The sequence below is a fragment of the Dermacentor variabilis genome, chromosome 6, assembly GCF_050947875.1.
Source record: "Dermacentor variabilis isolate Ectoservices chromosome 6, ASM5094787v1, whole genome shotgun sequence".
In the NCBI taxonomy this organism is placed as follows: Eukaryota; Metazoa; Arthropoda; class Arachnida; order Ixodida; family Ixodidae; genus Dermacentor; species Dermacentor variabilis.
Window position 1 is genome coordinate 121,180,321 of NC_134573.1, and position 16,684 is coordinate 121,197,004.

The 16,684-nt window shown below is 46.0% G+C and overlaps 2 protein-coding genes across 2 annotated transcripts in view; both read right to left on the reverse strand.

Moving 5' to 3' along the window:
* The window catches only part of LOC142585134 (uncharacterized), a 211,287-nt gene that overhangs the window by 37,674 nt on the left and 156,929 nt on the right, over positions 1-16,684 (reverse strand). The gene's annotated exons all lie outside the window — the stretch shown is intronic.
* The window catches only part of LOC142586278 (uncharacterized), a 33,669-nt gene continuing 18,317 nt past the window's right edge, over positions 1,333-16,684 (reverse strand). Inside the window, exons 6-7 of the mRNA XM_075697526.1 lie at positions 4,518-4,578; positions 1,333-1,454 (exon numbers count right to left, since the gene is read on the reverse strand). Coding sequence (XP_075553641.1) covers positions 1,333-1,454; positions 4,518-4,578 — 183 coding nt within the window. The remainder of the gene's footprint in view (positions 1,455-4,517; positions 4,579-16,684) is intronic.

Sequence of the window (16,684 nt, forward strand, 5' to 3'; positions counted from 1 at the left end):
TCTTAAGTATTGTCTGTACAAGCATATTAGTCATTTCACGCTTGAAGCTTTGTTTGTTGAATAGGGTCTCAAGCTGTTGCTGTACGTACGTGTAACTAGCCCTGAGAACACTGAATACCAAGAAATATATGTAGACTACATTATTTTTTGAGATAGGTTACACTAAGTGTTAGATACATTTGCAAAGATGTTCTGCTTACTAAGTTGAATCTACGAGAACGAATCTGTGAGTTGGTGTAAAGAATACCTTAAAGTCAAGGATGCAAAAATTTGTTTTCGACGCTCAGTTTGGTTACAACTTTATTTCCGTCCGTTCAGTATATGCGAAAGTGACACATTTAGTCTGTGTTTCAAAGAGCTCGAGAAGCAACTCACGTTGCCTAAATTACATTGCACACACCTTATTAATATTAGTAATTGTAGGTGCACGCCCAAGAAGAAGATGCATAACGAAGCGTCCATGCGACAAGCTTTCATCTATTTCCCTGCAATGTTGCAGACCGCTGTGATACAACCAAGAGGTGGCACGTCGCCTTGGTTTTGCTACGGAACGAGCGCCGATAGCTGTTGGGGCGTCGTGAAGAGATATCGCACACCACCGTTACCAGAACATTGATGCACAAAACGGCCTTTCGCGCGGCAACACACTTTTATCGCGATGTCAGTTACAGGAAGACTTCGAGGCGCGTTTGCGCCGTCGGCGACGCCGCCGTTGTCATGCGGTCATGGTCGACGGTACGCGTGTCGCCCTCTCCTGGGCGATTTTGTCTTCAGAGATGCGAGAGATCCACCGTGTGCGTTGTAAGCAGTACAGGGCAGCGTTGTGCCCGGTGCGGCTGGCTACGGGCGTTGTGCGCACGAAGACTAGCGGTTCTTCTATGCAGCCGTGTGGGCCGTGCGGCGTACAGTGTTCCGGGCGGGCAGTAAATTTGAAGGCACAAACGCCCGAAGGTCTCACACGGGGCGCATCTCGTGCCCCGACCATGCGCCCCGCCTCCAACGCTACTACGTTACTACGCTACTACGCTAATGCGTAATCGCGTGCTATTCTTCATATTTCGCAGCGTTTATTTTTCAGCCTCGAAACAAAGCTCTCAAAGAGTATCTTACATATTATACGCACGCGATATTCGAACGACAGCGACAGGCGATGCGACAGGCAGACCCCGTCACGCTGTCGCATCGCGGCGTGAGGCAACTATGTGGACGCGACGTCGCGAAAGAAAGTAGGGGCAGATTTTCATTGTTGTCCAAATAAATACAATCGTATGCGCGGAAAAACAATTGCAACCTTGCTACGAGGACAATGTTTCAAGCAAAATTTATTAGATCTCATTTTAATATACCATCATCCCCAGTGAAAATGAATTCCAGGTCGGCAGTTTGAAATGCTGTGGCGCCATCTACTAGGCAAAAATCACAACAGCCCCGCGGCTCTCCGTGGCGTCCCAGACCTAACAGAAAAAGAAAGTTAGAAAAGAAAAACTAGCTTCAACAATAGCCACAAAACATAATCGATAATTTGTGCTCAGCGAGAGCTGAATCAAAGCAATGGCTGACTATTTATATTTTAGTATTATTGCAGCGAGACATCAACGTGAGCGAATTCAGATAGAAGCGGGCGGGCTGGTTGCTACCATGTTGCGCAATCACGGGGTAATCGGCCGAAACCGCATTACAGTCCTCAGGGCCACAGGCAAAGCTGCCTGGCTGACCAAAAACCGGTGACACGACAAGCGACGCTGACGGATCGCCTTCTGCCGCGGCAAAACCAGTCCCTCGTCGCCGCCGCCGATTGTCGCGGTCGCTCGAGAACCTCGTGCAGCGCTTGTGTCTCGTCCTTGATACTTTGTGGTTGCATGTGTTGGCGCTGTAACAATCTTTATGTCTAGATGGTTGTGTCTTCAGGAAGCGAGCGTTCAGCGGTTTTCATTTCAGCCCTAATAAAGCTACACATTTGAACAGTTGCTAGCACATCACCCCTAACATTCCCTCCATTCCTTCCAAGCTTAAGCTTTGTGCATCTGGAAAACAGGCATACAACGTTTTAAAGTTATACTAACAGCTTCGCTGATAGACCGAATGCACGCGAGGGCATTCACTGACACCGAGAATCGAAAGAGAGACTCCAGTGCTGTGCGGAAACACCTATACGGGGTCTTCATGTTTTTCGGTTTGCTGCGAACTGTCGTAGGTTGTGAATTGTTATCATTCAATATATAAACGGTCATTGGGCAAGCCTCAGAAAACATCCATAAACTCACTTTACATTGCTGAATGTAATGCGCTGCTGAATAACTTCTACGAGACATTCAAATTGTCGAATGGGATTAGATGTAGGTACTGCTAACAAGGCTCAAAATTATGTTACGAGGGACTGATTTGGTTATGCCAGCGGCGTTTATAGACAAAGAATACGCTATCACTCACTGCCGCTGCATTCCTTCGAAATTTTATGAATTGAATAAGAGTATCGCTGGTGATCTCTGAAAAGACAGAGTGACAACGCAAAGAAGCATAAGTTATGTAGAGGGGGTCAACACAGAATGCAATTTGCAGGAGTTAACGTTTTGACAAGGGAGCTTATCTGCGTCACGGAAACGGCTGTTGCAATTTTTGAGATCAAACTTCGCCTACTGCTCTGAAGTTCTCACGGGCAACAGTTAAAGCCTTTTGTATTGAGCAGAACGAGGCAGTGCCGACTCATATGTGAGGGAAAAATTGGTACATAGTCGTGGTGTCGCGCCTTCCGTTTCATAACATCGGATGAAATTCATATGGCTCGAGGGTCAAGTACAGTAAAAAAACTGGTAATCATACGAGCCGGAGCCCAGGCATGTATTCTAGGCCGTCTTCGTCATTTTTGCTAGCCTCATCTGCTCGTCCAAAGATACACCAGCTAGCCCTAAAACCTGTTTTATTAAGGGTCATCGCTCATAAGCACGTGGGGATGCTTTCACAATAGGTACTAATCCGTAGCGTTACATCGTGCTGTTTACGAACATATCGTTTGTACTGGCCGTTTGGGGCCGTTGATATTGAAAGGGCACGGAAAAATATTTTGAACATGGTCCGGAAGCGTTCCCGATATGTGGACAATGCTGCTGTGAACGTGCAAGCTGCATGCTATTCCACTGCTCGCAGCAGGGAACCTATACAACCTCTCATAATAGATCGCTTGCTCTCTCCTCCAGCAATCGAAACACCGCTTTTTTTTTTCGGGGCTATGCAACGGCGCCACTAGCATTGCACAGGATGTGGTGGTCCATATAGGACCTTTAAGTTTTTCTATCTTTGCTATCATTTTACCTCCCCGTCCCCTCTTTCCACAGCGTAGGGTAGCAAATCGGATCTACTCATCTGGTTGACCTCATTGCCTTTCCCCTTGTCTTCTGCTTCTCTCTCACTCTCTAGGAGACGGGAAAGTAGCGTTTGTTGGTCCAGACACATGCGTCCTTCGTGGCCTGGATTCTTTGTTTTTTCGCTGGCACGTTTACAAGACGCCAACTCTGAAATTTTACTATAAGCTCTTAACAGAAATAAAGAAAAGAAAGAAAAAAAAGCAATGTGTAGGACGATGGTATGCTATCGGCGTAGCTATAGCGGAGAGGAATTAATACGCTCAGGAGAAGCGGGGAAAGTAAACATCGCAACCCCATCAAATTCGTTCGTACCAGGTCGTTCTCAAAAAACTTTTTCTGCAACACATTCTTTGAAGTGCACCACATTCATTCCAATGCTTTATTCCCTGTTTAAAAAAAAGCGTTTCAGGACCCCTTTATGACATTAAATCTTCAAGTGTTGTACAATCTTTGTCAGAAAATTCCCAGCACCGAAGTTCAAAAAGAATATTAATTGAACTGACGAATTAATGACACTAGGACTTGTCAAATTACCCCCTCGGTATATGTACACGTGAGCCACCCTTTCTTGAGGTAATGAAAGAAAGCATCGAAATCGTCATCCGGCGTACTCATCAGCACATTAGTCACAACAGATTGGATTGCTCCCACATCTTCAGCATGCGTCTCTGTTAGTGGCAATTTAACGTGAAGAAATAAAAAGAAGTCACACAGTGACACATCGGGTGAATATGGGGGATGTGGTGGAGGAGAAATTTATTGTTTGGTGAGATAATACTTAACTGATATGGAGTGTGGGGCCTCGCGTTGTCGTACACTAGGAACCATTGTTCAGATGTCTACATATCCGGACGGACCCGGTGAATCGCTTGGCTGAAAGATTTTAGCATGTAGATTTCGAAGTGTTGTTTTATGTATCCTTCAGTCCGATATTCATGATGCACCAAGCTGCTAGGATAAAAAAAGTGATCAACTCTTCAATGGTTTCGTTGCTATATATTTTAGAGGGACAGGAACCATGTCCTCGCCATTCGGCACTTTGTCGCTTCGTTTGGGGTGCTGCTAATAGAACCCGGTTTATCTACGGCAGTTATGCTGTGGACAAACGCGAGATCACTTCAGAACTATTACTAATATTCGGCAGCAAATGCTCACCTGGCTTCTCTGCTCGTCTGTCAGTGCATGCAGGGCCATTTCTGGCAATTTGTTTCCGTTTCTGTAAATATTTTCGAGAAATCTGGTGACAGACATTTCCATTCAATTTCAGGTCTTATATTATGCGTACAGAAACACGGAGATCTGAACGCAGTACTAACTGCCTTACATGCGATGCCACATTTGCAATGTGTCCAGCACCAAATCATCTTGCGAACCTCGGCGCTTTAGAAATGTTTAGGGCCATTTAAAGCGACGATTTCTCTATGAATTGTTGTTACCATATACTTGGGGAATCAGGTTCCACGTATCACTAAGGGTTTTCTCTAGTCTAATGTTGAACCTATTGGTAGCTTTCTGCTCGGAACCTGTGTCCATTAGGTCACTCGTGTAACGTCGAACTAAATGCCCCAACAAGTCGAACAGTAGGTTACTAAACCCAGCTATACGAGCTAGAGAGTTGACATGAAAACTCTAAGAGAGATACCTGTTTAAATGACATACAAATCAGCTCATTAACACTGAATTCTTGAGATTTAATATTAGAGAAAGAGAAATAAAAAATGTCTTTCAACTTTTCTGATAAAAGGGACAGTTGAATTGCCGTTTACTTCATAATCTTTTACTGATCGACTGCTATATTAGCGGCGACAAATTGTGGCACCCTCTCGTGAGTGACGTCAAGGCCAGGACGCTCGCTCCGGCTCGCTCGGCTGCCGCGCGCGCTCTTTCACTTCGTAGATGCTTGGAGTATAGGGCACACCAGCCTCACTTCTCCAAAGATAGTTTGGCTGCTTTCTGCTGTCACGCTTAAGCCTGAGTTTCCTTTTCGAAACTGCGTGAATCGTGACAATTTGCTGCGAGGATATTGTAAGCTATGTAGAGTTGTCGGCATCTACTGCTTTTGCAATGCAGAGCTGCGCGATGTCGGCCGATAAATTTTGCTAAAGAGAATGTCTTCAATTTCGCCATGGAAAATTTTGCATGATGCTTCGCTCCTAACATAACATTCATTTAGTATTTAGTAATGACATACATTTAGTTTTAAACAGAATAGGAATCTTGGTATTTGGTGTCAACCTTATATTAAATCAGTATGTTAGAATATGATACTGCCTGCAAAGGTTTCCTTAAACTTCTTATTGCTATAGTGAGTTGTTATACTCAAACGTGGACAATGTAATAATGCGTGAAAGAAAGAACTAGTCGCATACTTTGTACGAAAAAAAAAACAAGATTGCTACTACTTTGAGCGTTCTCCGAAAGAGCCACCCAGAGAAAGCAATGTTCTTGATGGTTAGCACGACTGCGCGTCATGTACGGTATATCAGTGTGTGGTATATCAAGAAACGAGCCAAGCCATTAGAAGTGATGGAACGTTTCATAACGACCTGCAGCGGCCTTTATCGACAGTATGGCAGACATATTCTGCAGTCGAAGCATTGAACTGTCGTTATGGCGTTATGGCGAGGCAAGCATTGTTGGCGAAACTTATTAGTTCACTACAACTTCGAATTGAAACCATGAAGCAGTTCTTTACAGCCAAATACAATACATATAGTATAATTGAAGCACTAGAGTGCCACTTAGGCTGCGAGGAGGAGGAACATCTAACTACCGTCTGCGTTACGATGTCTCCAACTACACTGGTGTTTAATTTTACGAACTGAGAACTATTCGCTTTCTCAGTACATAAAGGACTGGCTCGCACACCCGCATCATAAAGAAGACACTATATGCGAGCCTCATATGAATTCACTTGTTTTTTTATCTCTTTCGGTGAATGCTGATATCATCATTTATTAAACCTTAATGACAGCTTTTAGGGTATTACATAAGGAGGGGGGGCAGAAAAATACAGAGTGCAGTCATGATAACAAACTGGATATGGACGTTAAAGGGAAAAATAGATAAACAAAAGAAAATGTAAAGGAAGTAAGAAATAAAACCTGGCGAAAGTGTGAGTAACGTGGTTAAGTTTGAAAATGGGCAGTCAGCAAGTGGCTAAATTCTGTGACATCGCGTTCATTAACTATCGATTGTGGCAGCTTGTTCCAGTGTTCTATTGTGATGGGCAGGAAAGATTTATGAAATGCGGTGGTAGTTCCATGAAGACGCTGTTTGGTTAAGCTGTTGAAAAGTCGACAGGAAGTGCGCTGAGGATGGAAAATAAGTGTATTACGCAGCTGGGGAAAATTGTAGCACAGATTGTGAAAAAGATACAGTTGCGCTATCGTGCGGCGAGTTGGCAAGGCTGGGAGGTTGGTGTCTGACACATCCATATCTTTAATGTGTCCCATACTACTAATGAATGAAGCTTCGGCTTCTTGCTGGCTGAACCATACGGTCGGAACGGCACATAGGTGTCGGTTTCACCAAGCAGTCCCTCATAACGGTTCCCCAGGCAACAAGTGCCTGTAAATTTAAGAACTGAGCAGAGTGTGTAGCACCGAAAAGTGGATAAATACTGGGCCATGCCTTTTCGTAAGGGGCAAATAGCTTATATCCTCAATTAGCTTTACTGCAAGTTACCACCGATTAAGGTTACTGCTGAAAGATGGCTTAAGTTTGAGAAGCAGTTCAAAACGCAAATGACACCGGTAAATTCTAGAGTGTGGTATTGTTTATTCCTTGTGCTACTGCCGAACGTTCCTGCGAGTAAATGCGAAAGTTAGATATTTTGCAATGAACTACTCGTCATGAGAAAACAAGTTTTAGGGGGTTAAAATAAAGGTAAATGTAGTAAAATCAATATAGTCAGCGTTTGTTACGTGCTTGTTGTATACGATAAAAGTATTGTCTCTTAACTGCGTTGTTCTATCCTGTGTTCTCGCGGTTATATGTTTTTATTATTCACGTGAGCTAGCGCTGCAGAGCGTAGAACGGCCCACCAAAAACCCACACCGCCCTGGATTCAGCTCCGTCGGATGCTTTGCATTTGCGAAATTATTTTTTAGGAAATAAGCTATTTCAATAAATTATGACGAACGAAGACATCGTAAAAATATATTTGAGAAGACCGTCATAAGTGCGCAATCATACGGAACGTTTGTGAACAAACGGAAACACTGCGGAAGGCGCCTGGACACCGCCCGAACTGTAGCAGACGACAGGCGCGAGTCCTTGCCTTGACGTCATGCGAGCGGCATGACGTCAGGTCGTAGTGCGGCAGGTGCTTGAGTTTCGCAAACGGTTGGTGCGCCTCGCGAGTCTTCGAGAGAGTTATAAGGAATGCGCGGAGACAGTGCTCTGCAGCTTCTAACAGAACAAGTGACTCCACCGGTGGCGCGCAGCGGTACTAATCAGTCTTTACGGAGGCGGCTCATGCACGGCGGACGCCTCGCAGGCATGACGACGAGCAGCGATGAGGAAGGGGTGGCACCGCGTGTGTTTGTTTGAATGCTTGAATAATTAGTTATGGAAAGAGCCCACCAGGCCCTACATAAAGAAACAATTGCTAGAGATAAAATTCACTGGTAGTCTTTGGATAAAGCTCAAATCGAGGCTCCGACACCCTCACTTACCTCTGACGGAGGACGTACTCCTTTGCCTGTGAATCTCCACTTACTCTCTGTAATCTCAGTTACTCTCTGTAAGATCCACATAGAGTAACTCTATATCAACCAGACTTTCGTCGACATCTCTAGGAAAAAAGCGGCAACAAAAGTGTTGCTTTTTGTATATTTCGGTAGATAGAAACGCCGGTCCACATGCTATGGCAGTGATTTATATTTTTATGCCTCCACCCCACCCCCGGCGGTCTGCACAAGGCCTTCTACACGAGGATATAAAACGGACATATTTGACAGCCTTAGCTGAATGCTGCTTTTGTTTGCGGTCAGAATCGTGTATCAAACGAGGCGCAAATATATTGAAATAGAGCAGCTTGAAGTGAACTTCCTCCTGGTAACTCATTGCTCCTTCCGTCTTTTTCTTCGAATTAGTGCTTATTGATTTCCATTGTGGATTACAAAACAATTAGACAAACAAAGCGTAACCGAAAGTAGCTAGATCGTATGCTTATAAGCAGTGTAATATGGATTTCAAATAATCATTGCGGTTAATTTCAGCTGCACAGACAACGTAATAGCAAGCACGAATAAACCTAGAGCTTTCGCCAGCGTGCATGATCAGTCCTTTTCGCATAACCTGTCTGATTAGTGGTCACCAGGGCACTAACGTGTATATTTAAGTACATAAACAAGCATAGAACTTTGGTTGCAGTGTGCTGATGGCTACTTGTTTTCACTTGGTGACAGACATGATAAAAAAAAGAAATTTGGCGATACTGAGATTAAACAGTAAAATATGCATCGACGTAATGTTGTAAGGTTTTAAGGAAAAGTTGAAAGTCCGCTGATGTGTGCCTATAGGTTTCACACAGACTCACGAATAACTATTATGTGTGGTTTTTAATGTGTATGTCGGAGGGCTGTGCCCTTGCTGCCTTAGCTGTTTTGGCAAGCTTCTCAACAGGCCTTGCTAGACTGATTATGACTGTGTAATACTGGTGCTTAACAAGATCTGAGGTACACCTTGTGTTTTTGGGCTTTGCAGTGCGAATAGTGACGTAGTAGATGCACCGCGGTATGCTCCAAGCGCCATTGTGAGTTGTGTTTGTGGTTTTCAAACTACACCTAATCGCCGTTTGACGGCCTAACATGACACTATCAGCCGCACCCAAAGCACCGTTTAGGCGACCGCCAGCAGTGAACAGCGCAGTCTAGAAAATGCATGGCGCTAAAGCTTCGGCGAGGGGTACACTAGTGAAATAAGGCGACTTCAATGATTGTTAAGGCGCAATGCTTACAAAAGGTAAGCTAATATTGCGGATGCATGTGCATGCTACATTTATTCGGTGTGAGGACCACTACATGGTGGTAGACGACGTAATAAAATGCTTCATATTGAGCTGCGGGGTCGCATTAAGTGTGAAACGCAAAAATAAAAGAGAAAACGCCCGCGTACCGTGCATGGGTCCACGTTAGAGAACACACGGTGGCCAAAATTAAATCGGAGTCCCTCACAACGGCATGCCTCATAATCGAATCGCCGTTATTGTCACGTAAAAACGCCAGAATTTAATTCAACTTGGCGCTTCATTTTTGTGTAAAATAAATAGTCAGCAGTCTTGTGATCAGAAACTATGTTGCCCTTGGAATCAAACTGTAGAGGAACATTTCCTTATGTTCTCTTATGATTTACTGGGTTTCGTCACTGTCCGACTGCTTAAAGGGAAGCTGAAGAGGTTTTAGAACTGGAAGAGTTACCTTGGTTTCAACTCCTGAAGTTATTTCCTCGATTGTACACGTAGCAGCGCTGCAATCGCCGTTTAAAATTTCGGTGAAGCTCCTCTCCCCCCCCCCCCTCTCGCGCGCCTAGCGCAGCGGCAACAGACGGGCGCGAGGATGACGTGAATACAGGGGTCACGTGAGCGCTCTATTCGAATCACGCACCCCCTCGATACCTAAGATGACGTCACGATCGTCTTCGCCATCAGAGCCCGTCAAGAGACCCGCGGCGACTCCCACAGACGCTGCGGCTTGTTTTTGCTAAATAAAGCGAGTAGCGATAATTTCTGGCCTGTTAAACAATGATTTTCGTATACAGGGGATGAAAAATTGTAATAATTCACTGAAAGTTCACTTTTTTAAAAAAGTGTTGAGCTGCCCTTTAAGTCCCTTCCTTTCATTTACAATGTTGCCGACGAGGGAAACAAAAAGCAGGAAATCAACGAAGCTTCAATACACGTTGTCTATCCAGGTTTTCTTTTCTTCTGTATGGAATGGATGACACAGAAAGTCGCGAGTGTCGCGGTGCTCTTGCGCGCGTTGTCCTTTTGCTGCGAACGTATTCATATGACGAAGTCACAAAGGTAGCCAACTATGTACCGGCACATTTCTTTGCTTGAATTAACGCGACAGTGAGAGGTCCCGGACAATGACAAAGAAGGAAGGAAGGAAAAAGTGGAAAAGGAAAGGCAGGGAGCTTAACCAGTTTAGCTTAACCAGTTTGCTACCCTACACATGGGAGCGGGATGGGGGGGGGGTGAAAGATGGGGAGCAGAGAGAGAGCACATAACACAGCACACACATCGTCAGTTAGAGTCCGTCACTCTTGCGTGGTACATGATATCACTGCAACAGCCGTTTGTCCAAGTCCGTCTCTTTCAAAAACCGAAGTAGTCCCTCCGTCACCTTCAGCTGCGATGTCTTCTGTCGGCGATATGTGAAAATAGTTGCAACTGGACAATGACAAAAGCAGCATTGTTCTTCGGTGCTTACGTATAATCATACAACACATGAGGTGACGATATCGGTTACGAAGAAAACAAGAGGGGTCAGATTATCGCTGCTGTATGAAATGCACGCTCGAATGGGGAGGGTGTAAATAAAATTATGCGGATCACATGCACTATGGGAATCGATGTAAGCGAAGGTTTATGTGCTGTTTGCCTTGATTGACGATAACTAGGGGTGATGTTCACGGCATATGTTTAATTTCTTCAGCGTTTAGTGCAATAGGAGAATGGTGAGTTGATGATAAATGTTACCTTGCTTGCAATCCTGCTGTTTGTCTGCTTAACACGCAGAACACACAGCCAGATGTGTTTGCTTGAGGCGTTGTTGTACGACAGCGTCCATAACCTCCTAGCAGGTTAGTATTGACATTCTATCACACCGCCCATTACATAGTGGCAGAAATGTTAACATTTAATTGAATTATGGGGTTTTACGTGCCAAAACCAGAATAGAATTATGAGGCACGCTGTAGTGGCTGACTACGGATTAAATTTGGTCTCCTGGGTTGTTGAACGAGCACCTAAATCTGGGTACACGAGCATTTTTGTATTTGCCCCGTCGGAATGTGGCTGCCGCAGTAGGGATCGAACTCGCGACCTCGAGCGATGACGTAATCGCAAAGCTACCACTGTGAGCTTGGAACTGTTGAAATGACGTGCGACGCCTACCTGCTACAGTGTTACGATGTAGCCTAGATGTGCTTTTATGCGGATTTGAGTAGGCACGCAGAGCGTCAGTTGTCCGTTTGACAAATTTCCATGGTGTTTATCATTCACGAATAGCAGAAACGTAACGTACGTCGCCATTTCCTGCTCCCGCCGTCCCCAAACGTAGGGGATGTGCGAGCGAAGAGCGGCAAAGTTGTCATTCCCTCGTTCAGTGGCGGCCGTCAGTTCTAATCATTCTCCGCCTGCTCTATCCTACCTCCTCTCTACCGTTCTATGCACCTCCCCTCTGGACGGTTGCACGCTGTGGAAAGGTAAGCGCTGCAGTTTCTACATTGCATTTGCAGGGAGTCTCGGATAATTACAGCCGCCAAGAAGGTAGTGTGGCAACGCCAAGGGAGCTCCTGAGGGCATTGTGCACATGCGACGCCGCAGTGCAAATGTCCAGACGAGCTTCTCGCGATGCCTTTCCTCTCTGTTTCGCTCCTGACATCTATACGCACGCTCTGAGCCACCTCCCGACTCGGTGTGTCAGACAGCAACAGCAACAGGGGAAAAGTCGCAGGAAGAGGCGAAGAAAGCTCCGCTATAATGAAAGGAAATTCGCCCGTTGTAACGCGGCGCACTAGCAGAAAAGCCTAAAGATGCGTTTTACAATGTCTCCACTTGTTTGATTTATTTGTCCCGCTAGTTAAATGGCGCCGAATTCTTTACTGTATTTGCTTGAAAATGTCATCGTTAAAATTCGGCCCGAGTAATAAGCTAAATCACTTTTGCAAAGTCATTATTTTCATGAAGCACAAACAAAAGAAACAAAGGCTATCAAAAATGCCGTTTAATGGTGAACTGTAATGTAATGTCACCGCACTCGGTAGTGTAACCAAGGCAAGTGGTTCCAACGGCGGCCAGTCTAAGGAATGATTATTATTATGAGTGGCGCGTACGAACTGTAGAACATATTTTCTGCTATAGTGACCGATCGAGTGTAGCAGAGATCGCGTTTCAAAAACGTATTTTTAATGCTGGACCTAGAGTGTGAAAATAAATTTCAAGAAATGAAATGCAACGATGAATTGTCGCATGTAACAATTGAGGAGCGAACTCTGCTGAGAGCAGGGCACCAATGCACCATTCAGTGCAGCTCATCGCTCACTGCTGTAACTACTGTCATGTTCTTCAGGCTCATCATAACTGCAAAAGATACAATACTTCCTCTACTCCGTTTGTCATTGACTCATCTGTTATAAACGCAAAAAAACGCTTCTTTCGTAAATGTGTCCACGACATCGGCACAGCATATCCATGTACATGGACAATGGGCGAATCTTATGCTTTTTTCAGGTGAGGAACTCGTAGGATCCGAGTGTATTGGAATGCATAAGAAATGTCGCATATTGTGAAACAAGCATAAAAGAAACAAACAAGCTCGTTTTCATTGCATCTTCTTCTGGCTTCCATCTCGCAGCATTTGAAACATGCTTCAGGCGTCCTTCTTCGTCGTTTATGATAACGTTCAGGTACTGGTAATGTCTCCTTATTAAGAACGAGAATTGACTTAAGGGGAGGTGCGGGTCGAAGAAAGCACTCTTCAAGATTTCTTGCTAATATTTTGATTGCAATGTTACGCATCAACATTATATTTTTATGTGTAAAAACGTCCAGTGTTTCTCCAACCGGGAGACAGCAAAACGGATTGTAATCAAGCCGTGTGGGCTGTAGGGGAACCATTTTCCTTGCTTGTTTTATGCTTATGTGGTTCACACGCACATGATTTGCCTAAAGACGTTGGCTGCCAACTGTTGTTTTATGGGGACCGAAAACAAAAGTACGAAATGGATGTCGTGTGAATGACTTTAGTTACTCAACATGGGCTCTGTATAAAATGTAGAAGTTCGTCAGAGGCGCACGTCAGACCAAGGCTAATTGCACACTCAATAGTGAGCAGGATTTAGTTCCATTCTGTAACATTTTCTTATGACAACGAGACAGCGTGTGCGTGCATTAAAAGGCAAAGGTGATGTTGCACAGAATAATGGTGCTTGTCCCTATCATGGTATTACGAAAATCAATATTATGCCAACCCTAAGAAACATACCACCGTGTAATATATTGCCTAGGTATACTGTATTGTCTACAATGCGAAAAAAAAAAAAACTCCTGCCAACTTGAATGATCTTCCGCTCCATTCACAATGATACTAATTGCTAACGCCGGAAGCGGTAAAAAGGCGAAAACATGTTTGTGTTTTTACCGCAGATGCGCTTGTTCTCGAGGTCTCCCACAAATGTTCGTGTCACGGAAACTACATCATCGCCTGACATGGCCCAACGACGGCTGCTCGATAAAAACACAAAATCATAAGCGTATTTATAACAGGGGCCGGGAATGCGGTATATACCCCCCCCACCCCACTATGTAAGAATGGCAGGGTCAAAGTATTCGATTTGTCCCCCCCCCCCCCATTACATTTGAAACTGGGCCAACAACAGCTGAAGCGAAATTTCTTTCTCATTATATTGCCAACAAAAGTATTGCTTTTCGTTATAACGTTTCCCCTGCTTGGGCAAAAAGGATTGACTTTCGTGCCTCGTATCGATGCGCCGTACGTGCAGTTCCCGCCGTAGCACATTTGAGCTTGTGCTTCTTGCATCGTGGCCAGATTTTTTGAACCGCTTAATCGTGTGTGAAAACAAAAAATGAGATTGCTATATTTAATTTAAGGGCGAGTGGTGGAGTCGGGATGATGTAATATAATCAGACCTATTGCATGCCTCCCGCGGTGAAATAATTAGAGGATCCGTTACCAGAACTATTGAATCTCTGTCCAGCGATTGTCGACGTAGCGCTGCGTTCTCGGCATTCATTCATTTTGTTTCTTTACAACTACGAAATAGTGAGAAAGGGGCTAAGGAGAAAAACCGCTACTTGACGGCTTCAGGAAATCCTTGGTCCGACTTCTTTTTACAGCGAAGCTGTATACCTCTACCGTCGAAGGAAATTTTCCTGTCGTTGTGGTAAACAAAAAACTCCTTACGTGCGCCGATCCCGGAGATAGTGCAATGCCGGGCCGACCAGCGTTGGAGGTGAAGCAGGCGTTAAGCACTCCCCGTATGTGAGCCGATCCCGAAGATGGCGCAATGCCGGCCAAACCCGCGGCGGAGGTGAAGCAGGCGTTAAGCACTCCCCATACGTGGGCCGATCCCGAAGATAGTGCAGTGCCGGCCGAGCCTCGGCGGAAGTGCAGTTCGACACGCTGCCTACCCTTGGGACACACGGTTAAGGCATGCAGCGTATTTCATCAAATGCGGCATCGAACCGACGTTTGCTCGCAGCCGGATAACCCCACCTGCAAAAGCTGCGGTGCAGCAAAGCCTAAGGATGTACACGAGTGCAAACTGAAATGTTCGTTGTGGGACGGCGACCATACGACGGCTTTGAAAGAATGCCCCAAGAGACTGCTAGCCGCGCCGCGCTTGTCGTACAGGCCGCGCAGGGAACAGACACAGAAAGAAAACACCGCGATGGAACAACCGAACAAGGGTCGTAGACAGCGATCCTGATCTCGGGCGAGCTCCAGGTCCAGACCCTGAGCGGCGTCGCAACAACGAGGCGGCAGTAAATCCAGGTCCAAGAGGAGAACCAGGTCCGGCAGTAGGACGAAGACCGTGAGTCATGTGGGCTACAAGGAACAACAGGTGAGCTGGGCAGAACGCCGCCTCCCGAAGTCACAAAGACAAAATGACAAAACCGAGCAACACGTGCAACCACCACGAGACGCAGACGCAAACACGAACAACAATGTAATGGCGCTTGCGGCGCTAGTGTAGGAACTGTACTTAGAGATAGCCGAATTGCTCGCGCAACTAAAGGAGGAACGAAGACGAAACAAGCTACCAGCACAAGAAAGTTTGCCGAACCGCCAGCACAGGCACCGTCGCCACAGCGCGCATTCACTCCCTCGGTAGTGGAGGAGAAGGCCGAGGAAATGAACGCCGAGGCGCTGCCCGAGCCGGATCCTACAGCGCGTCCAGACTTCCTAGCTAGAGTAGCGGCTTACGAAAGAGATATTCAGGAAAACAGGAAAGCCATCCAAGACTACATATCTGCACGACGAGCTCCGGCACATGATAACGGAATTACGCAATGTTTTCACCCCTCTGGTAAACGATCAACACCTTAAGGAGCTGCGAGTCTATCCACACAGGGAGGCAGCCCTTCAGCAAATGCTACAAGAGTAATAAGATGGCCAGTGAACCAAATGAGTGAACCAAAACTCTGCCAGTGGAATTGTCATGGTTTCACTCGCAAGAGGGCGACGCTGGTGCAGTACATTGCCAAACAAGACACACCATCGGACGTAATAGCCTTACAGGAATGAGGAAAATCACCGAAAATCACCCGGTATCACACTCACGCAGCAGCAGTAGCACGTACGATCACACTCACGAGCAAACACCTCAGCACAATAGACCACACTTATGCGGACACGGGAGTCGATCACGTGTGCGATCACATTTCCGTTTTCACGGAAATAGTCCCGCAGAGCCGGGGAAACACGAGTCTTTTTGTACTTTATAGAGCGCGCCGAAGGAAACACTGGGACCCCTAGACAACTTGGTGCAGCAAGCGAGGCAGCTGGCTGGACGAAACGACCTCCTAATATTAGGCGGCTTCAACGCGGCGCACGAGGAGTGGAGGTACGTCAGACACACCAGAAAGTTAACAACCTTGTACAACGTCATACAACATCACCGACTTACGATAGTGACGGACCCGACATATCCGACAAGAGCAGGCAACAGCACGACTCGCGACACGTGTCCCGATCATGCACTCCTGTGCAGACTTCGGAACGTCGAGTGGGAAAACACTAACGACACGTTGGGAAGCGACCACTTCATACTCGGCGTCGCGGTACACGCGGGAAACTTCCCAAGAAGAAAGATACGCTCCATAAAAATCACGGACTGTACAAAGTTCAGGAGCGAAAGAGAAGTGGAAGAAGCCCAAGCGACAAGTGATCTATGGGGCCGGGTTAAAGAACCGCAGAAATCAGTGGCGAAACACTCCAAGGAGATTGCACTCACCTCGGGCAATCCGGCAGTGCACCCGCCCCTCTTACACATGTGGGAAGCGCGCCACAGTCGGCTGAGAAGGTGGCGAAGACAGCGGCCCAACCGTAAGCTAAAAATTTGCATCG